The following is a 13,836-nucleotide window of genomic DNA, read 5'->3' on the forward strand; positions in this document are numbered from 1 at the left end:
TCTGGCCACCTGATGCGAGGAGCCCACTCACTGGAAAAGACCCTGATGCTAGGGAAAGATTGAGGGCTGGAGAAGGGGATGACAGAGGATGAGACGGTTAGATGGCATCACCTACTCAATAGACGTGAGTTTGAGCAAACTCTGGAAGATAGTGAAAAGATAGGGAAGCCTGGCGTGCTGCAGTCCATAGGGTTGCAAAGGGTCAGACAGGACTTAGCAACTGAACAATAACAATAGGTGTGCCTCAGAGAATGAAAAAGAAATCTAAAGTCACTTCTGAGTCCCAATGCCCAAGAGGAGCCCAGTCTAGCCCAACCTGAGATTAATGGTACAAGGTGGTCAGGGAAGGACTCACCAGCAAGATAGGTGAGTAGAGATCTAAAGAAAATCAGTCACACAGATATTTGGTGGAAGGAAGTCCTCTGGATAGAGGAAATGGCAAATGTGCAAGCTGTGAGTCAGTAACATGTCAGATGTGTTCAAGAATTGGCCAGGAAGTTGGAGGGGGGTGGGCGCAGGGAGAGAAGGAGGAGAGCAGGAGATAATATCAGCTCATGCAGAGACTTATAGGCTGCTAACCTTTATTCTAAGTGGAAACAAGAAGCCAATAGAGAAACAGAAGAGCAACTGAAATACAGGAGGCTCACTCTTGGTGCTACGTGAAAGACAGAAAACTGTAGGGGGCCAGGGAGACGAGAGAGGCGGACCACACCCTCCAGGAGGGGAGGCGGGGGAGACTGGAGTGGCCTGAAGATAGTGGGAAGTGGCCAGACCCTGGATGTACTCTGGAGAGGAAGCTAACAAGCCGAGTGTGTTGGCTGACTATGGTGTGGGACAGGGGCAGGGAAGGGTAGGGGCTGGTGGTGGTAGCAGAAGGGTCAAAGAGATTCCGCAGCAACTGCTGTTATCCTGTTCACTAGACTGAGGGAAAAGCAAGTTTGGTCTGTGTGCGTTTGTTTGTACTGGGGGGAAATGAGAGTTTACTTGGGATGTGTTGAAGTCTGAGGTGCCTGATAAGACATCCAAGTAAAGATACTAAGTAGCTATATATGACTGTCCTCAAACTAGAAACAGCAGTTGGAGCATGGACCTGGAAGAGGTCACCTGCAAAGCGAATGCAGATAGGGGAATGGCTGTGTCCCCCAGGTGACTCCAGTACCCAGGGGTCAGAGGAATGGCCAGGGAGGATCTGGAGAGCCAAGAGAAGGGTAGTCCTTAAACTGAGGAGGGTGTGATCAGTTGTATCCAGAACTGCTAACAGGCTGGGTGAGACAGGGCTGAGAACTGAGCACGCGATCTGCCCAGGTAGGGGTGTGACGACGGTGACAACAGTTTTGGTGGAGCATTGGGGACAAATGCCTGTTGAAGGCCAGGAGAGACAGAAAGAAGAAGGGACAGGGAGACTGGAAGCAACTCTTTCAAGTTCAGCTGTAGAGGAAAGCAGAGGAATGAGGGAGTGGCTGGAAGGGAATCCAGGGACAGCACGGGCCTCTGAGACAGGAACTATCACAGAGCCCTTAATGCTGGTGGGGACAGCCCACGGCACTGCTCTCTCTGCAGGACCACCTAAGTCTCTGCTGAATTGCACCTCTTTTTACTGTAAGTGCCTGAAGAGTTATGAAAGGTTCTGTAGAAGAAACAGCTTTCTCTGACTTCTCCTGTTTCTATTCACTGGCTCTTCCTTCATTCACTGGACAAAACGTCAGTAAGGCCACCAAGATCCTCATCCTTTCAGGGCTCTACTTTACCAGGAGTTAAGCAAGCAGGCAACACCACTCCAATGAATTAATGGTTAAGCGCATGGAAGTACATGGTTAACAACGATTAAGGACAGAAACACAAGGGAGGAATATCTGGTGGCTTTGTTAATCAATCATGGGGAGGCTGCAAGGATAGAAGAGGAAAACCAAGCAGGAACCATCAAACACGCAGCACACTGTAAATCAGTGTGGACTGAGCTGGAGGCAGTCGGGAGCCAGTAAGATATTTTAAGGCAGAAGAGTGCCACTGGGGAGACGTGGCTGCAGTGTGTATTAAGGGACTGGGAGGAGGCAGAAACCAATACCGACGCAGTGGCAGCAGAGGGAGATGCTGGCTGCCTACACCGAGAGACAGCAATGGAGAAAAGCAGAAGAGGCAGGAAAAAAGTGGCCAGAGCGAGATAAGACACCAGAGTCCTGTTGTCAGACTTTGTGATTGCCTAGATACAAGGGACAAGGGAGGCTTTTAAAGGGCCAATCTTTCCAAACTCAGCGCATATGAGGTATTAACACGAGCCAACGATTCTGTCCTGGCCCTCCCCCTGCTTCCTAAGAAGGTCTATCCAACTTTTTCCTACCTACCACCTCATCCACGAGCAATGAGGTTTCTGCCTCTACATACACTCCAGCCTTCTCTCCTCCAGATGCATTTCTTACATTGCATGAGTTTTCCACAAACTGGGAAACCAGTCATCTGATGGTGGTTCCCAAGAGCTAACTCCCTTTTCAAATACATTTTCAACAAAGACCCAGTACATCACTTAAAAAAAAAAAACCTAAATGAGAAAACAGAAATGAAAATAACAAATAACATCTCTAAGGCTCAAAAATTTCTTTACAGAATTTATCTTCAGCCAAAATCCATAGCTTTGAATGGAAATATTCTATGATTGGTAAATAATTCCAGATTGAAAGCTGTCCAAAGTAGTATGAACCAAAATGCACACAGCTCTATGAACCCAACTGTGTCCACACACTCACTGAGGTCTGCTGAGTTTTAAACCTAAAGGATGGCCTGGGAAACAACAGAAGAGTCTGGCCACTTGCTCCACACACCGACCACTTTTTGAGGGCCAAAGAGAACATGTGCAAGACGCTGACAAACCAATCAAATACTGACCAGCTGTTCCACAAACAGGTAGACACTAAGCATCTTTTATTTCTACAGGACCTGGACTTATATCAGGAAAAAAATTAACTGTTCTGAACTGCTGAAGGGGAGAGGGTTCTGCTGGATTGTTCTTTAATTCCACCACTACCGGTAGTAAGGTTCTTTGGTCTTTTTGTTGTTGTTCCAACAAATGTCTTAGCAAACCTGCTATCAGCTGGCAGATCTTAGTTTTATAGGACTCTAGGAAGTGTATTTGTTCTTGCTTCCTAAAATGCCACAGAAAATTATAATCCTTTAAGAATGTCATCCCCACAAACAGTGCTAATAAAAAGATTATAAAAGGCATCTACAGTATTTCTTTTTTTCTCTACAAATGTTTTTTGAAAGAGTCATAGTCTGTATTTTGAAATCAGCCTATTTGGGTCACTATGAACTCTTGGGCAAGCTCAGTCTCTGTATGATTTTGCCACATAACAATGTAAGACCACGTTGTTCCCCACCCCTTCTACTGGCCAGAGTGTCACTGTGGTGTCTTAACTGCATCAGGCAGAGGGCAACCTGCCTTCCTGAGCAACTTCAGTCCCCGTCTCTGGGAATTCTTACATCATGGAGGGCCTAGAGTATTAATTTTTAGAAAAAGCTCTAAAGAAGAAAATTTTATAGGAAGAAATACAAAGAGATAAGGCAGAAATTTAAATTCTAACCAAAAAGAGAAACACTTCATTCTCTATCCTTTTCATTCTAACACATACAACCCAAGGTGTTGTGTTTTCAAGTAAGTTTTTAACTGAAGTACAAACTATAAAGAAGAATATTGCAAGATAAGATGTTCACAAAGTAAATACACTGCTGTGCTCACCCCAACACTGTGATCAGCTGGCACTGGCACCCCAGAAGGCTCCTCCTGTCCCTGCCAGTCTGACCTCTAGCATCACAGATTTGTTCTGGTGGTTCTGAACTTTATGAATTATTTATAAATAGTTACATAGTATGTTTCATTTCACTTCGTTTCATTTTAATCAGGGAATAACTTCATCTTGAACAAGGAAGGTCTTCAATAATTTCCTGAAGGGGAGGTGGGACGAGTAAGGCTCAGCTTGCCATATTAAATGTAGGCGGCCTTCTTGCTGTTTAACCCTTTACAGTTCTTGGGTGATTCTAAGAAGGGCACTGCAGGGAGATAAAAGTCAAAGCAGCTGGTGGGGAAACACGCCCGCATCCTACAGGTCCAACTCCAAGCTTACCTTCCGCAGAATCTCTCATATTTGCAGGGCTGGGATCTGGCTCACTTGTCTTCAGCTGTATGTCTTCGGTTTTGTTTGCTTTGTTTTTACTTTCTTGGGATTTTTTCTTCCCTGAAACACAATATTTATTTATTTGTTTGCTTGTCTGTCTGTTCATTTGGTCACTATTACCCTGAATTTTTGGAGGCAATTACTAATTCAAACTATTTCTGAGGCAATTATCACCTCAGATTCCTGAAGAAAGAAACAGATGATGAATATGAATACCTCTACATTATGTCAAAGAAAATAGAAACCCACATATCCTTACTTTTGAGAATCTTGGGTAATGTTTCCCCTTATAACAGCTATCAAACTAATATGTAATATATTCCAGAAGAGTTAACAAAACTGAATGTCCAAGGAAAATTAGAGAAGAGCACTAAATTTCAACACCACACAAGTAACAGGAACTGGCGAAAATCTAGTTATCTGTAAGAAGCACATCAGAGAAAAGACTATCCAGACTTGTCAAAGTAAAGCAACAGAAGCAGAGATGTTGCTGAACAGCAAGGGATACCAAACCACACACCACAGCTCAAATATCAAATGCAGAGTAATTCTGAACAGTTCACTGTCAGCCGGCTCGGCATTCTCAGGGTCTGGAGGGACTCAACTCTAGGTTCAGCACAATTCAGTATTTCATTAACAACTCAGAGAACGGAAGTCAGGAAATGCTAGCTGCATTCCAAGTAGTAAGAAGAGTTCAAAAGATAACATCAAAATACAACAAATTTCTGACGAGTTGGAACAATAAACTAAAGTCACCAAGATGTTCAACATGGACAAACATTTCCCTACAGAACTACTATGAAAAAGAAGTGAAAGTGAAGTCGCTTGTCCCACTCTTTGCGACCCTGGACTACAGCCCGAAAGGCTACTCCGCCCAAGGGATTTTCCAAGCAAGAATACTGGAGTGGGTTGCCATTTTCTCTACAGAAGTACTAATGCTGAAGGTTTGGAAGCTCCGCCTCTCTGGGATTTAATCAGAATTTGTGACCCTGTTCCATTTTTTAAATTCTACATTTCTTGCTCCTGGGAGCTTTTGTTTTTCAGTTTTCAGATTCAGAATAAGTTCCACCCACCTTCCTCTAAACTTTCCTTCTCTTTCTGTGACACTCCCCCCAACCAGGCCTCAACAGCTCCTGGAACTGTCTTTTCTCTTCAGAACAAGGCTCTTGACACCTTCATCTTTGATTTAGTAAATGACTAGAAACTAGAAACCACTCATAGCTTCTGGAAAATGGTATTCTCCTTAACACTAGTGTAGAGAATTACTACAGAGGAGAGTAACTAACTAAAACAAAGACAACAAATGAAATGAGGTCAGAGACACAAAATATCACCACTACAAAGATCATGATTAAAAACAGAAACATCAACTACAACACAAATACTAACCATCAAAAACACCTCCATATTTTGATAGATATTTAAGAGGTGCAACAAGAAAAAAAGTATAAGATACTTAACAATCAGCCATTTGATTTGTTAGTCTTAAAAAACAAAATACCATTTTAAATCCCTAACTCTTCAGCTTGTAAAAAAACCTGAAGATGTCTCCTGCAATTATATAAAACTCAAATTCCTAGTAACATCTCACTCCATTCATTTCTAAAGGCAGCTGAAATTGAACCCGTGACACAAGCGTGTACTTCACTGGAACCACACTCCGGTGGAAACGAGCTGACAGTCTGTGTGTAGCTGGCCAATTCGTGTCTCCAGGTGGAAATGTGATGAACCAATCCCTTCTGCAAGGGGCAAGGATATGAACACACCTTTTCATCTGGTAAGAAGTAACCTCTTCTTTCGAGTCTTTCACCCTTTGCCAACTTAACAGCACTTAGCCTAAATCTGATGATGACAAAGGCTCTTGAGAATCCAGGTGTGTTTAAAGGAATATGGATACAACCAGTTTTCTTATCCTCACTATGATACACGCCGTGCTGTTTGTGTGTTGTGCCTGGCCCATATCAGACTACCGGTAGCAAACAAGGCAAACACAAAAGATTACTTGGCTATGAATGTAACTGGTCTAGTAACTGCAGTACCAGTCTGAAGGGGTTCATGGAAAGGGGTCCCAGTGCCTGCAGATGCCTGATTCAAAAGTTATATTCAGAACGTGTTTTCCCTGAATCAAAATCCTCAAATAGTTACAAGACATCAGTACCACCTCATGTTCTTCAAACAGGCTAAACAATATAACCCTTTTCTACCAACCTTACTTTCTACTTTCTGCAAGTATGAATAAATAAAAAGGGAGGTCTAAACTCCACCTCTTATAAATAAACCTTTAAGTCACACTATAAAATTTAATAGAACAGGTGTCAACTTGTACTACAATTTCTTAAAAAACAATGCAGAAAATTTTCTGAAACCTATCAAGTGCTATATGAAAGCACCTGATAGTGCTTTAAAACTGGTTTTAAAAAATCATAATTAAAAACAGAAACATCAACTACAATACAAATACTAACCATCAAAAACACCTCCATATTTTGATAGATATTTAAGAGATACAACAAGAAAAAAGTATAAGATACTTAACAATCAGCCATTTGATTTATTAGTCTTAAAAAACAAAGTACCATTTTAAATCCCTAACTCTTCAGCTTAAAAAAGGCAAACTGACCTATATGTACAGACTACTAAAATAGTAAAACTTCTAGATTTACATAAAGCAAATCACAGCTTTAATAATACCACTCATTAGTACGTACCAAGAATGAAAGTACATAGCTAAAAATGCTGTTTTAGTTTCCTGCCTAAAAGAACATTAGAACACTTAGCTGATACTGAACTTCAAATATCTTAGTTTTAGACTCTCCTAATCAGTGAGCAGCTATGCCATCACCAAACTACCCCACTCCTCTACCCGTTGCCCCTACCCCTTGCTGCCCCTGTTATCCTCTTTAAAAACCATGACCAGGAAACCCTGTTCTACCTGGTGAAGAGAAGCCACATGCGGTAGGGACAGTCTATTTGGAGAGCAAACAAGAGCACCCACCAGGCTTGCTGCAAGCCCGTCAACTGCAGCACAACTGACACGTGGGGTCAGACTGCTCTCTGCTGTGGGGCTGTCTGAAACATCACAGGACATTCAGAAGTATCACTGACCTCCACCCATTCCATGCCAACAGTGTGCCCCTGCATCTGTGACAAGCTAAAGTCTCCAGATACTGCTGAAGCCTCACCCAAAAGACAGTGTCTCTCTAGGTTAAGAACCACCGGGCTAAACCATTATGGGGTTCCACAGTCTGTGTATTTCTTAAAATTTTTAAAGTATTTGATAATACTAACAAGCCAACTCTAAAAACTAAGCGATGGAACAATTAAACTTACCTCTTAAGTGCCTTTGGTGAACACTGATAGACTTAATTTATGATGGACACCAGTCTACCATGAATCTAATCATCACTAATTAATGGAACTGAGATAATCTAATACATAAAATGTTTTCCTCAGTCTTTATCAGAATCCTCTAATGCTCAAGGTACTTCCCATTAGGACCAAGACTAGAGATGCAGGGGCTATCCCCCGTCCTACCTGCTATTTCTGTGCTAGAAACTGAAGACCAGGGTCCCCCGGGAACCACCCAGGCTCTGACAGTAGAGCAGTCTGACCCTGGGAACCCTGACTCACTCTTAGGTACGCCCAGTGTCACTCACAAATACCGTAACAGCACCTGGTGGCACCTACTCCATTTCCTCAAATCAATACATTTCTGCCCGATAGCTGGTTTTTGTTCTACATGTAATCAAATTAAAAGTAAACAAAAACAACTTCTAACTGAAAACAACCTGTAAGGACTTCTGCAAAGGGAGGGGCATGTGTTAGTTCTTGTCTGTAAGGCAGGAAGCGCCTGGGAAATGGTCCGGCAGAGCTGCTGGGAGCCTGGTAAGTACACGTGTGCACTTACCCTCAGGTTCCTGAAGGGTCCTACATAGAGGCTCTGCCAGCTGCGTGCTCCACTTGGTCTAAACAAGAAAGATATAGGAATGAAAACACAAGGAAAGTGGAATGGAGACAATGACACAGAACATGACGAAGGACAGCACACAACATTATGTATATAAGGAAAAGAAACACACAAAGATGAAGAAAACTGAATGAAACAGAAGGAAAACAGCAGTCACCCCCTACATCGAGGCTTCCCCCCGACCCCTCCACAAATAATAGCCTCTGTGTTCTCAGTGGGGGATAGGATGTGGTATACTTACTTCCGGCCTATCCCATGCTCATGACTGATGTCCTTACTTCTTAAGTACTGTTCTGCCAGAAGTCCCAACCTATGTCTCTCATTTTAGAGAGACACCCAAGGACCACAGGCATGAAGTCAACTGCCTGAGATCACACAACTAAATCGCCTCTCGAGTCAGAACTAAAATCCAAGGCTGACGGTACCAAAAGTGCTCTACTAACTAAACTATTAATACACTTATTTCTTACAACCAATAATGGCATGATACAAATATCTTATTCTTTACACACCACTTTATATCCATTATTTCACCCACTTTCAAGTGTAGATGAAAGCAAAGAAATATAAAGACTTTCACTACATTTATAGAAAAGGAACCATCAAATTGGAATGCAGACATTTTCCATTTCCATTTTATGTTATGCCAGAAACAAGTATCAGTCAACAGCACAGAACCCCAGTCTAAGCAAATACATTAAATATCAATAAAACTGGATTTTCTAGAGAAATAGCTGCCATATAGAGAAATTCTACATTTGCATCAACTACACGTTAAAGACAACATGTAGCATGAAGCTGCTGGGTGCCTGCAATGTAAGGTGCAAAACCAAAACTGCCTAAAGCATCACATGAATAATTTAAGTTCTTGTCTATATTCTACTCTTCTGATGAACTAGACAACAAGGATATTCTAAAGAATAATGTCTCAGTTAAAAATGTTCAGCATCAGAGAGATGCAAAATTCTATAAGGCTTGCTCAAGTTACATTAAAAATTCATCACAACAGTGAAGGCTCATGCATTTGGTGATTTAAATGAATTAAATTTAGAACCATATGTAACTCTACGTGCACTGCCTGCCTCCTCACTGGGGAGCTACCCAACTCTGAAGCATAAAATCAGACAGAATTCAGTATCAGTGTGCTGAAGCAGGGCCAGCACATCCTTGTTTGGAGAGCTCACCCTCTTATTCAGACACAGAGATGATTCCAAACCAGGCAAGACTCCACCTGTGAGGTGAGACCCACAATCGCACCATGAAAGATCAGCTAGCCTGAAGGGGCTGGGCTGGCCTGAACAGGGACCAACCATGACCACCACCACCCTACCACCATAGGGTGGGCGTGACTGCCACCTCCAGTTCCTCACTCACACAGCCCTTCACCCCTGCTGCCGCAATTCCACCTGGATGGCTACCTCTAATCCTGAAATCACAAACCCCCAAAGTTCTCTACTTGCCCCTCAGTGTCTTCTCATCATCAAACAGTTTGATGGCCTTTACAGCTTAAAATTCCTCTCCTGGGCCTCATACCATTACCAGACTGTCCTCCTCCATTAACCATTCTTTGGCAAAAATCTTCCTCTTCCTCCTGCCTTGAAATGAGAGGCTCCCCACAGGAAACCTGATGATGATGCTTTCACACAAGGCTGGAGCAAGGCTTCGATAAAGTATCCAGCTAAGTAGAGGATACAGATCTTAGAGAACAGACGTGGAATAATGCAATTAATGGGCTACCTTAAAAGGTAAGAAAGAGAAGAACCCTAAGACTTGGAGGAGAAGGAGCCATGAAGACAGTTTAACCAAACTTCACAAATACACTTCTCTGAGCTTTACTTCCTTACAAGAATTGCCCAAAATCTCATTGCAAGTTTGTAGTAGAATTGGGACTTTTATTCTCATCCAATTCACTATTCTATCCACTGTGTTCTAACAGCCTTCTTAGTGACAATCTGTGGGTTCCAATTTCACCCTTATAATGAATTAAGAGTACCATCTGCATTTCAGGCAAGTTTGAGAAATTCATCATGAACATACAAAGTCATTACACATCTTTTTCAATTTTTGAAAGGCAAAGGAGGGGTTTTTCACGACAGCAGGTCCAAAATAAGGTGAAAAGCCTAACTGGGGAAAAGGCATAAAGTTCATGTTAAATGACACAGGATTTAAAACAAAAAAACCCACAAACAAAATCTCTAACAGATCAGATAGTAAGCAAGGGGAACCAATGGATAACAGCAAAACTGTTAGCTTAAAGTATGGCCAAAACAGTACTCTGCGTGAACTGCTAAAGGGTGGGCAGTCTTAGGCCTCAGCACATCTGGCAGTAGTTTAACATTCTGCAGTGGGTGTGATGATGAGTAGGGAGAAGAGAAGCTAGAAATGGTTACACAAAGCTAGGTTTCCCACAAGGAATAAACAGGTCATTTCAATATACTTCATGTATTCTTAAAATAAACAAAAAATACTGAATTTGCTACCCTGGAAGTCATCAGAAGGAAACCTGAGGACTGATGTGAGAAACTGCAAACAGAAAGCCTTCCCTGTGTAAGGTCACCAGCATCCCTACATGTAACACAAGAGAGTGTTTATCAGATGGCCACAAGTGGCCACTACCACTGGCCAAGGTAAGATTGGTGGGCAAACAAGCCACTTGTGGCCTTAGCTCCATCAGGCCGTGGTGTTTCAAAGAGAGAAATGTGAAGTAGTGCGATGCAACCACGGTTGGTTTTTACACGAGTGATATATAAGGCTATACATTTTCTAAAGATTTCTTTTGCACAAAAAATAACTTTGAAATACACCTGGTAGTAAAAATTCTGAATGCTGCTTGGGCAACATTTCAAATCTTTTTCTGTACACTTCTCACGAAGAGCTGTCTGTAACTCTGGAGGCAAATTATAAAAATAAAACCTCTCCGGTTTTAAGTTGCTCATGGCATTAAAATAGGACTCCAGGCTTTGCTTCAACAGAAACAATGGAACAAAGTTCTGGATTTTTCAGCACTGCAGATCACAGTCTAAATTCCTGGAATGCTCACAGCCCGAAAGAGGGATGGGGGCAGGGCGGGGTGCACAGTCTTTGCTGTCGTGGAGCTCTGGCTCCCCACCTCTTCCAAACGTCAGGCTGATGGAAGAACAGCAAAGATCACCTCTGAAGGGAGCTGTTAATTTCTCTTTTTAAGAAAAGGCTTTTAGCGGGCTAATTCCAAATATTAGAAATGGATTCCCAAATAAACATTAGTAAATTCAAATTAAGAAAGCTTTAAATTTCCTTACACTCCTGGGAACCTCAAAAAAGTCTTGTGGCATAAACAAAATGATCTCAGAGACTAACTAAATACCTCTGAAACTTAAACAAGCTGCTAGCCTGTTCTGTTTTATAATCATCTTAATTTCTCAAGTTCTTTTCATGGATTTTCATTAGCCTTTGTCTTACAGAAGGAAAAAAGGTATCTAAAGACTGAAAATGAAAGTCGCTTAGTAGTGACCAACTCTTTGTGACCCCATAGACTGCAGTCCATGGGAGTTTCCAGGCAAGGAGACTGGAGTGGCTTGCCATTTCCTTCTCCAGAGGATATTCCCAACTCAGGGACGGAACCCCGGTCTTCTGCACTGCAGGCAAATTCTTTACCGACTGAGCTACTGGGGAAGCCCACAAAAAAAATGAACTGCCAACTTAAAGCAAGGAACTAACTTTACGTTCAGGTATAAGTCCCCTGTGGCAAAACAAATCAGGCCTGGGAGCTGTGCAAGGAGGTGGTGTGTTACAAGTGCCTGGCAACCCTAAAACAGAAGGGACAGCCACGCCCTTGAGAACTGATTAGTCTTAACGAAAAGAAAGGCTATTTTTCCCTCTCAAAGTCCAATATAAGTTTTACAATGCTATATCCTGATGAATTAATTACAAAACTTGGTTTAAAAATATTTTCAGGAAGTAAAATCTAGATCTAAATCTGAATCAACACAATTGCAGTATTTGAAATTCATTCTTTACATTTGTCTACAAAAATGCTCAGAGGAACAATGGTCAAGCCACATCACTAATTAATAAAATCATGCTACAATTCACCCACAGATATAAACCAAAAGGATCTGCATTAAGATGTTGGCAGGTGGCTCCCAGTGATGAGATTATTGATGAAGGTATGATACCCGTTTCTCCATCTGTTTGTATTTTCTAATTTTTCTAGATAAACATTTCAATACATGATGCAAAAAAAAATTTTTTTTTTAAATGAAATACCGACAAAAGCAAGAGTAATGAGACAACTGAAAAATGTTTCTTTTGGTTGAGATTAACGTGGGCGGTTCTATATCAGTACAATCTGGCACCGTGCTCACAGCAAAAGCCCGTGGTGTCTTTCTTTCCCATTTCCCACCTCACACACCAGCGGAGTGTCCAGAAAAATGTGCTCTTCCCAGAAAACCAAATTCACAACGGAGACACAGTAACAAAGATTTAAAGGATATTTAAAATACATCTGACCCTTTAACAATGCTGTGTGTGTGTGTTCAGGGCGTTGACCCTTTATGAAATAGAAAATTTGTGCGTAACTTAAAGCCTGCCCTCCATATATGTGATTCCTCCATAGCCGCATTTTTGCATCCTGGGATTCAGCCAACCCTAGGTCACCGAGTACTATACTATTCATTACGGACAAAAATTCACCTATAAGCGGAATCCACAGTGGTCTTCAAGGGTCAACTGAATGCCCAAGCATTCACATTATCACTGTGAGCCTTTTGGTATATATCCTTCAACTCTCTTTCCCATGCATCACATAACTTCAAACAAAAAACTGATTTGTCTCCTCCTTTTGAACAGCCATACTATTTGTTTCAATGCACTTGGGTATCACACCCATAACTATCTGAATCAAAAATCTAAACAACCATGCTGAGTGCCTCCCAGGTATAAGCTACTGCTACTGCTAAGTCACTTCAGTCGTGTCCAACTCTGTGCGACCCCAGAGACGGCAGCCCACCAGGCTCCCCAGTCCCTGGGATTCTCCAGGCAAGAACATCAGAGTAGGTTGCCATTTCCTTCTCCAGTGCATGAAAGTGAAAAGTGAAAGTGAAATCGCTCAGTCGTGTCCACCTCTTAGCGACCCCATGGACTGCAACCCACTAGGCTCCTCCATCCATGGGATTTTCCAGGCAAGAGTACTGGAGTGGGGTGCCATTGCTTTCTCCAGGTATAAGCTAAGGACCAATGTTTTGGTGGTCAACTAGGATAATTATGAGAGTCTTCTTTGCTACCTTTTATTTTGCTTCTCTGAAAATGTAAAATTTAGGCAATGGCATTTTAATATGACACGTTTTGGTAAAGGTTTAGGAAATCCGTTTATAAACACAAAAGAATGTACAGATACTACTCTGCTGAATCACTGGGCTCTACCATGAAATGAGACACTTTCATGCCACTGCAATGTTTAAGACCTTTTGTCACTACTGCTAGATGAGCCCATTCCCTTCTGTTCACCACTCAATCGTCCTCCAGCCCCTCTCATGCCTCCAGATGCACCTTTCTCAGAGTTCATGGCTGACACCACTCTGTTCCTATTGAAAAAGAGCTAGGAGTCCTCAGGGGCTCAGCCATATACGTGGGCCAGCAAAAGTTCACCCCTCTGGCAAACTCAAAACTGCCCGGGTTGTCTTTCAGATTCAAGAAGCATGGAAGGAAGTCAAATGTATTCTCTTC

The 13,836-nt window shown here is 42.2% G+C and overlaps 1 protein-coding gene across 4 annotated transcripts in view; it reads right to left on the reverse strand.

Annotated features, from left to right (window-relative positions):
- PRDM2 (PR domain containing 2, with ZNF domain) overlaps positions 1–11,629 on the reverse strand; it is a 57,821-nt gene extending 46,192 nt beyond the window's left edge. For 3 of the 4 annotated variants that reach the window (XM_010850057.1, XM_010850055.1, XM_010850056.1), the window contains exon 1: positions 4,116–11,629. In XM_010850057.1, the coding sequence (XP_010848359.1) occupies positions 4,116–4,272 (157 nt within the window). In that variant the 5' untranslated portion in view covers positions 4,273–11,629. The remainder of the gene's footprint in view (positions 1–4,115) is intronic. The other variant, XM_010850058.1, reaches the window with a different exon arrangement.
- Positions 11,630–13,836: the final 2,207 nt, after the last annotated feature.

This window comes from Bison bison, unplaced genomic scaffold (assembly GCF_000754665.1).
Source record: "Bison bison bison isolate TAMUID 2011002044 unplaced genomic scaffold, Bison_UMD1.0 scf7180017864289, whole genome shotgun sequence".
Taxonomy (NCBI): domain Eukaryota; kingdom Metazoa; phylum Chordata; class Mammalia; order Artiodactyla; family Bovidae; genus Bison; species Bison bison.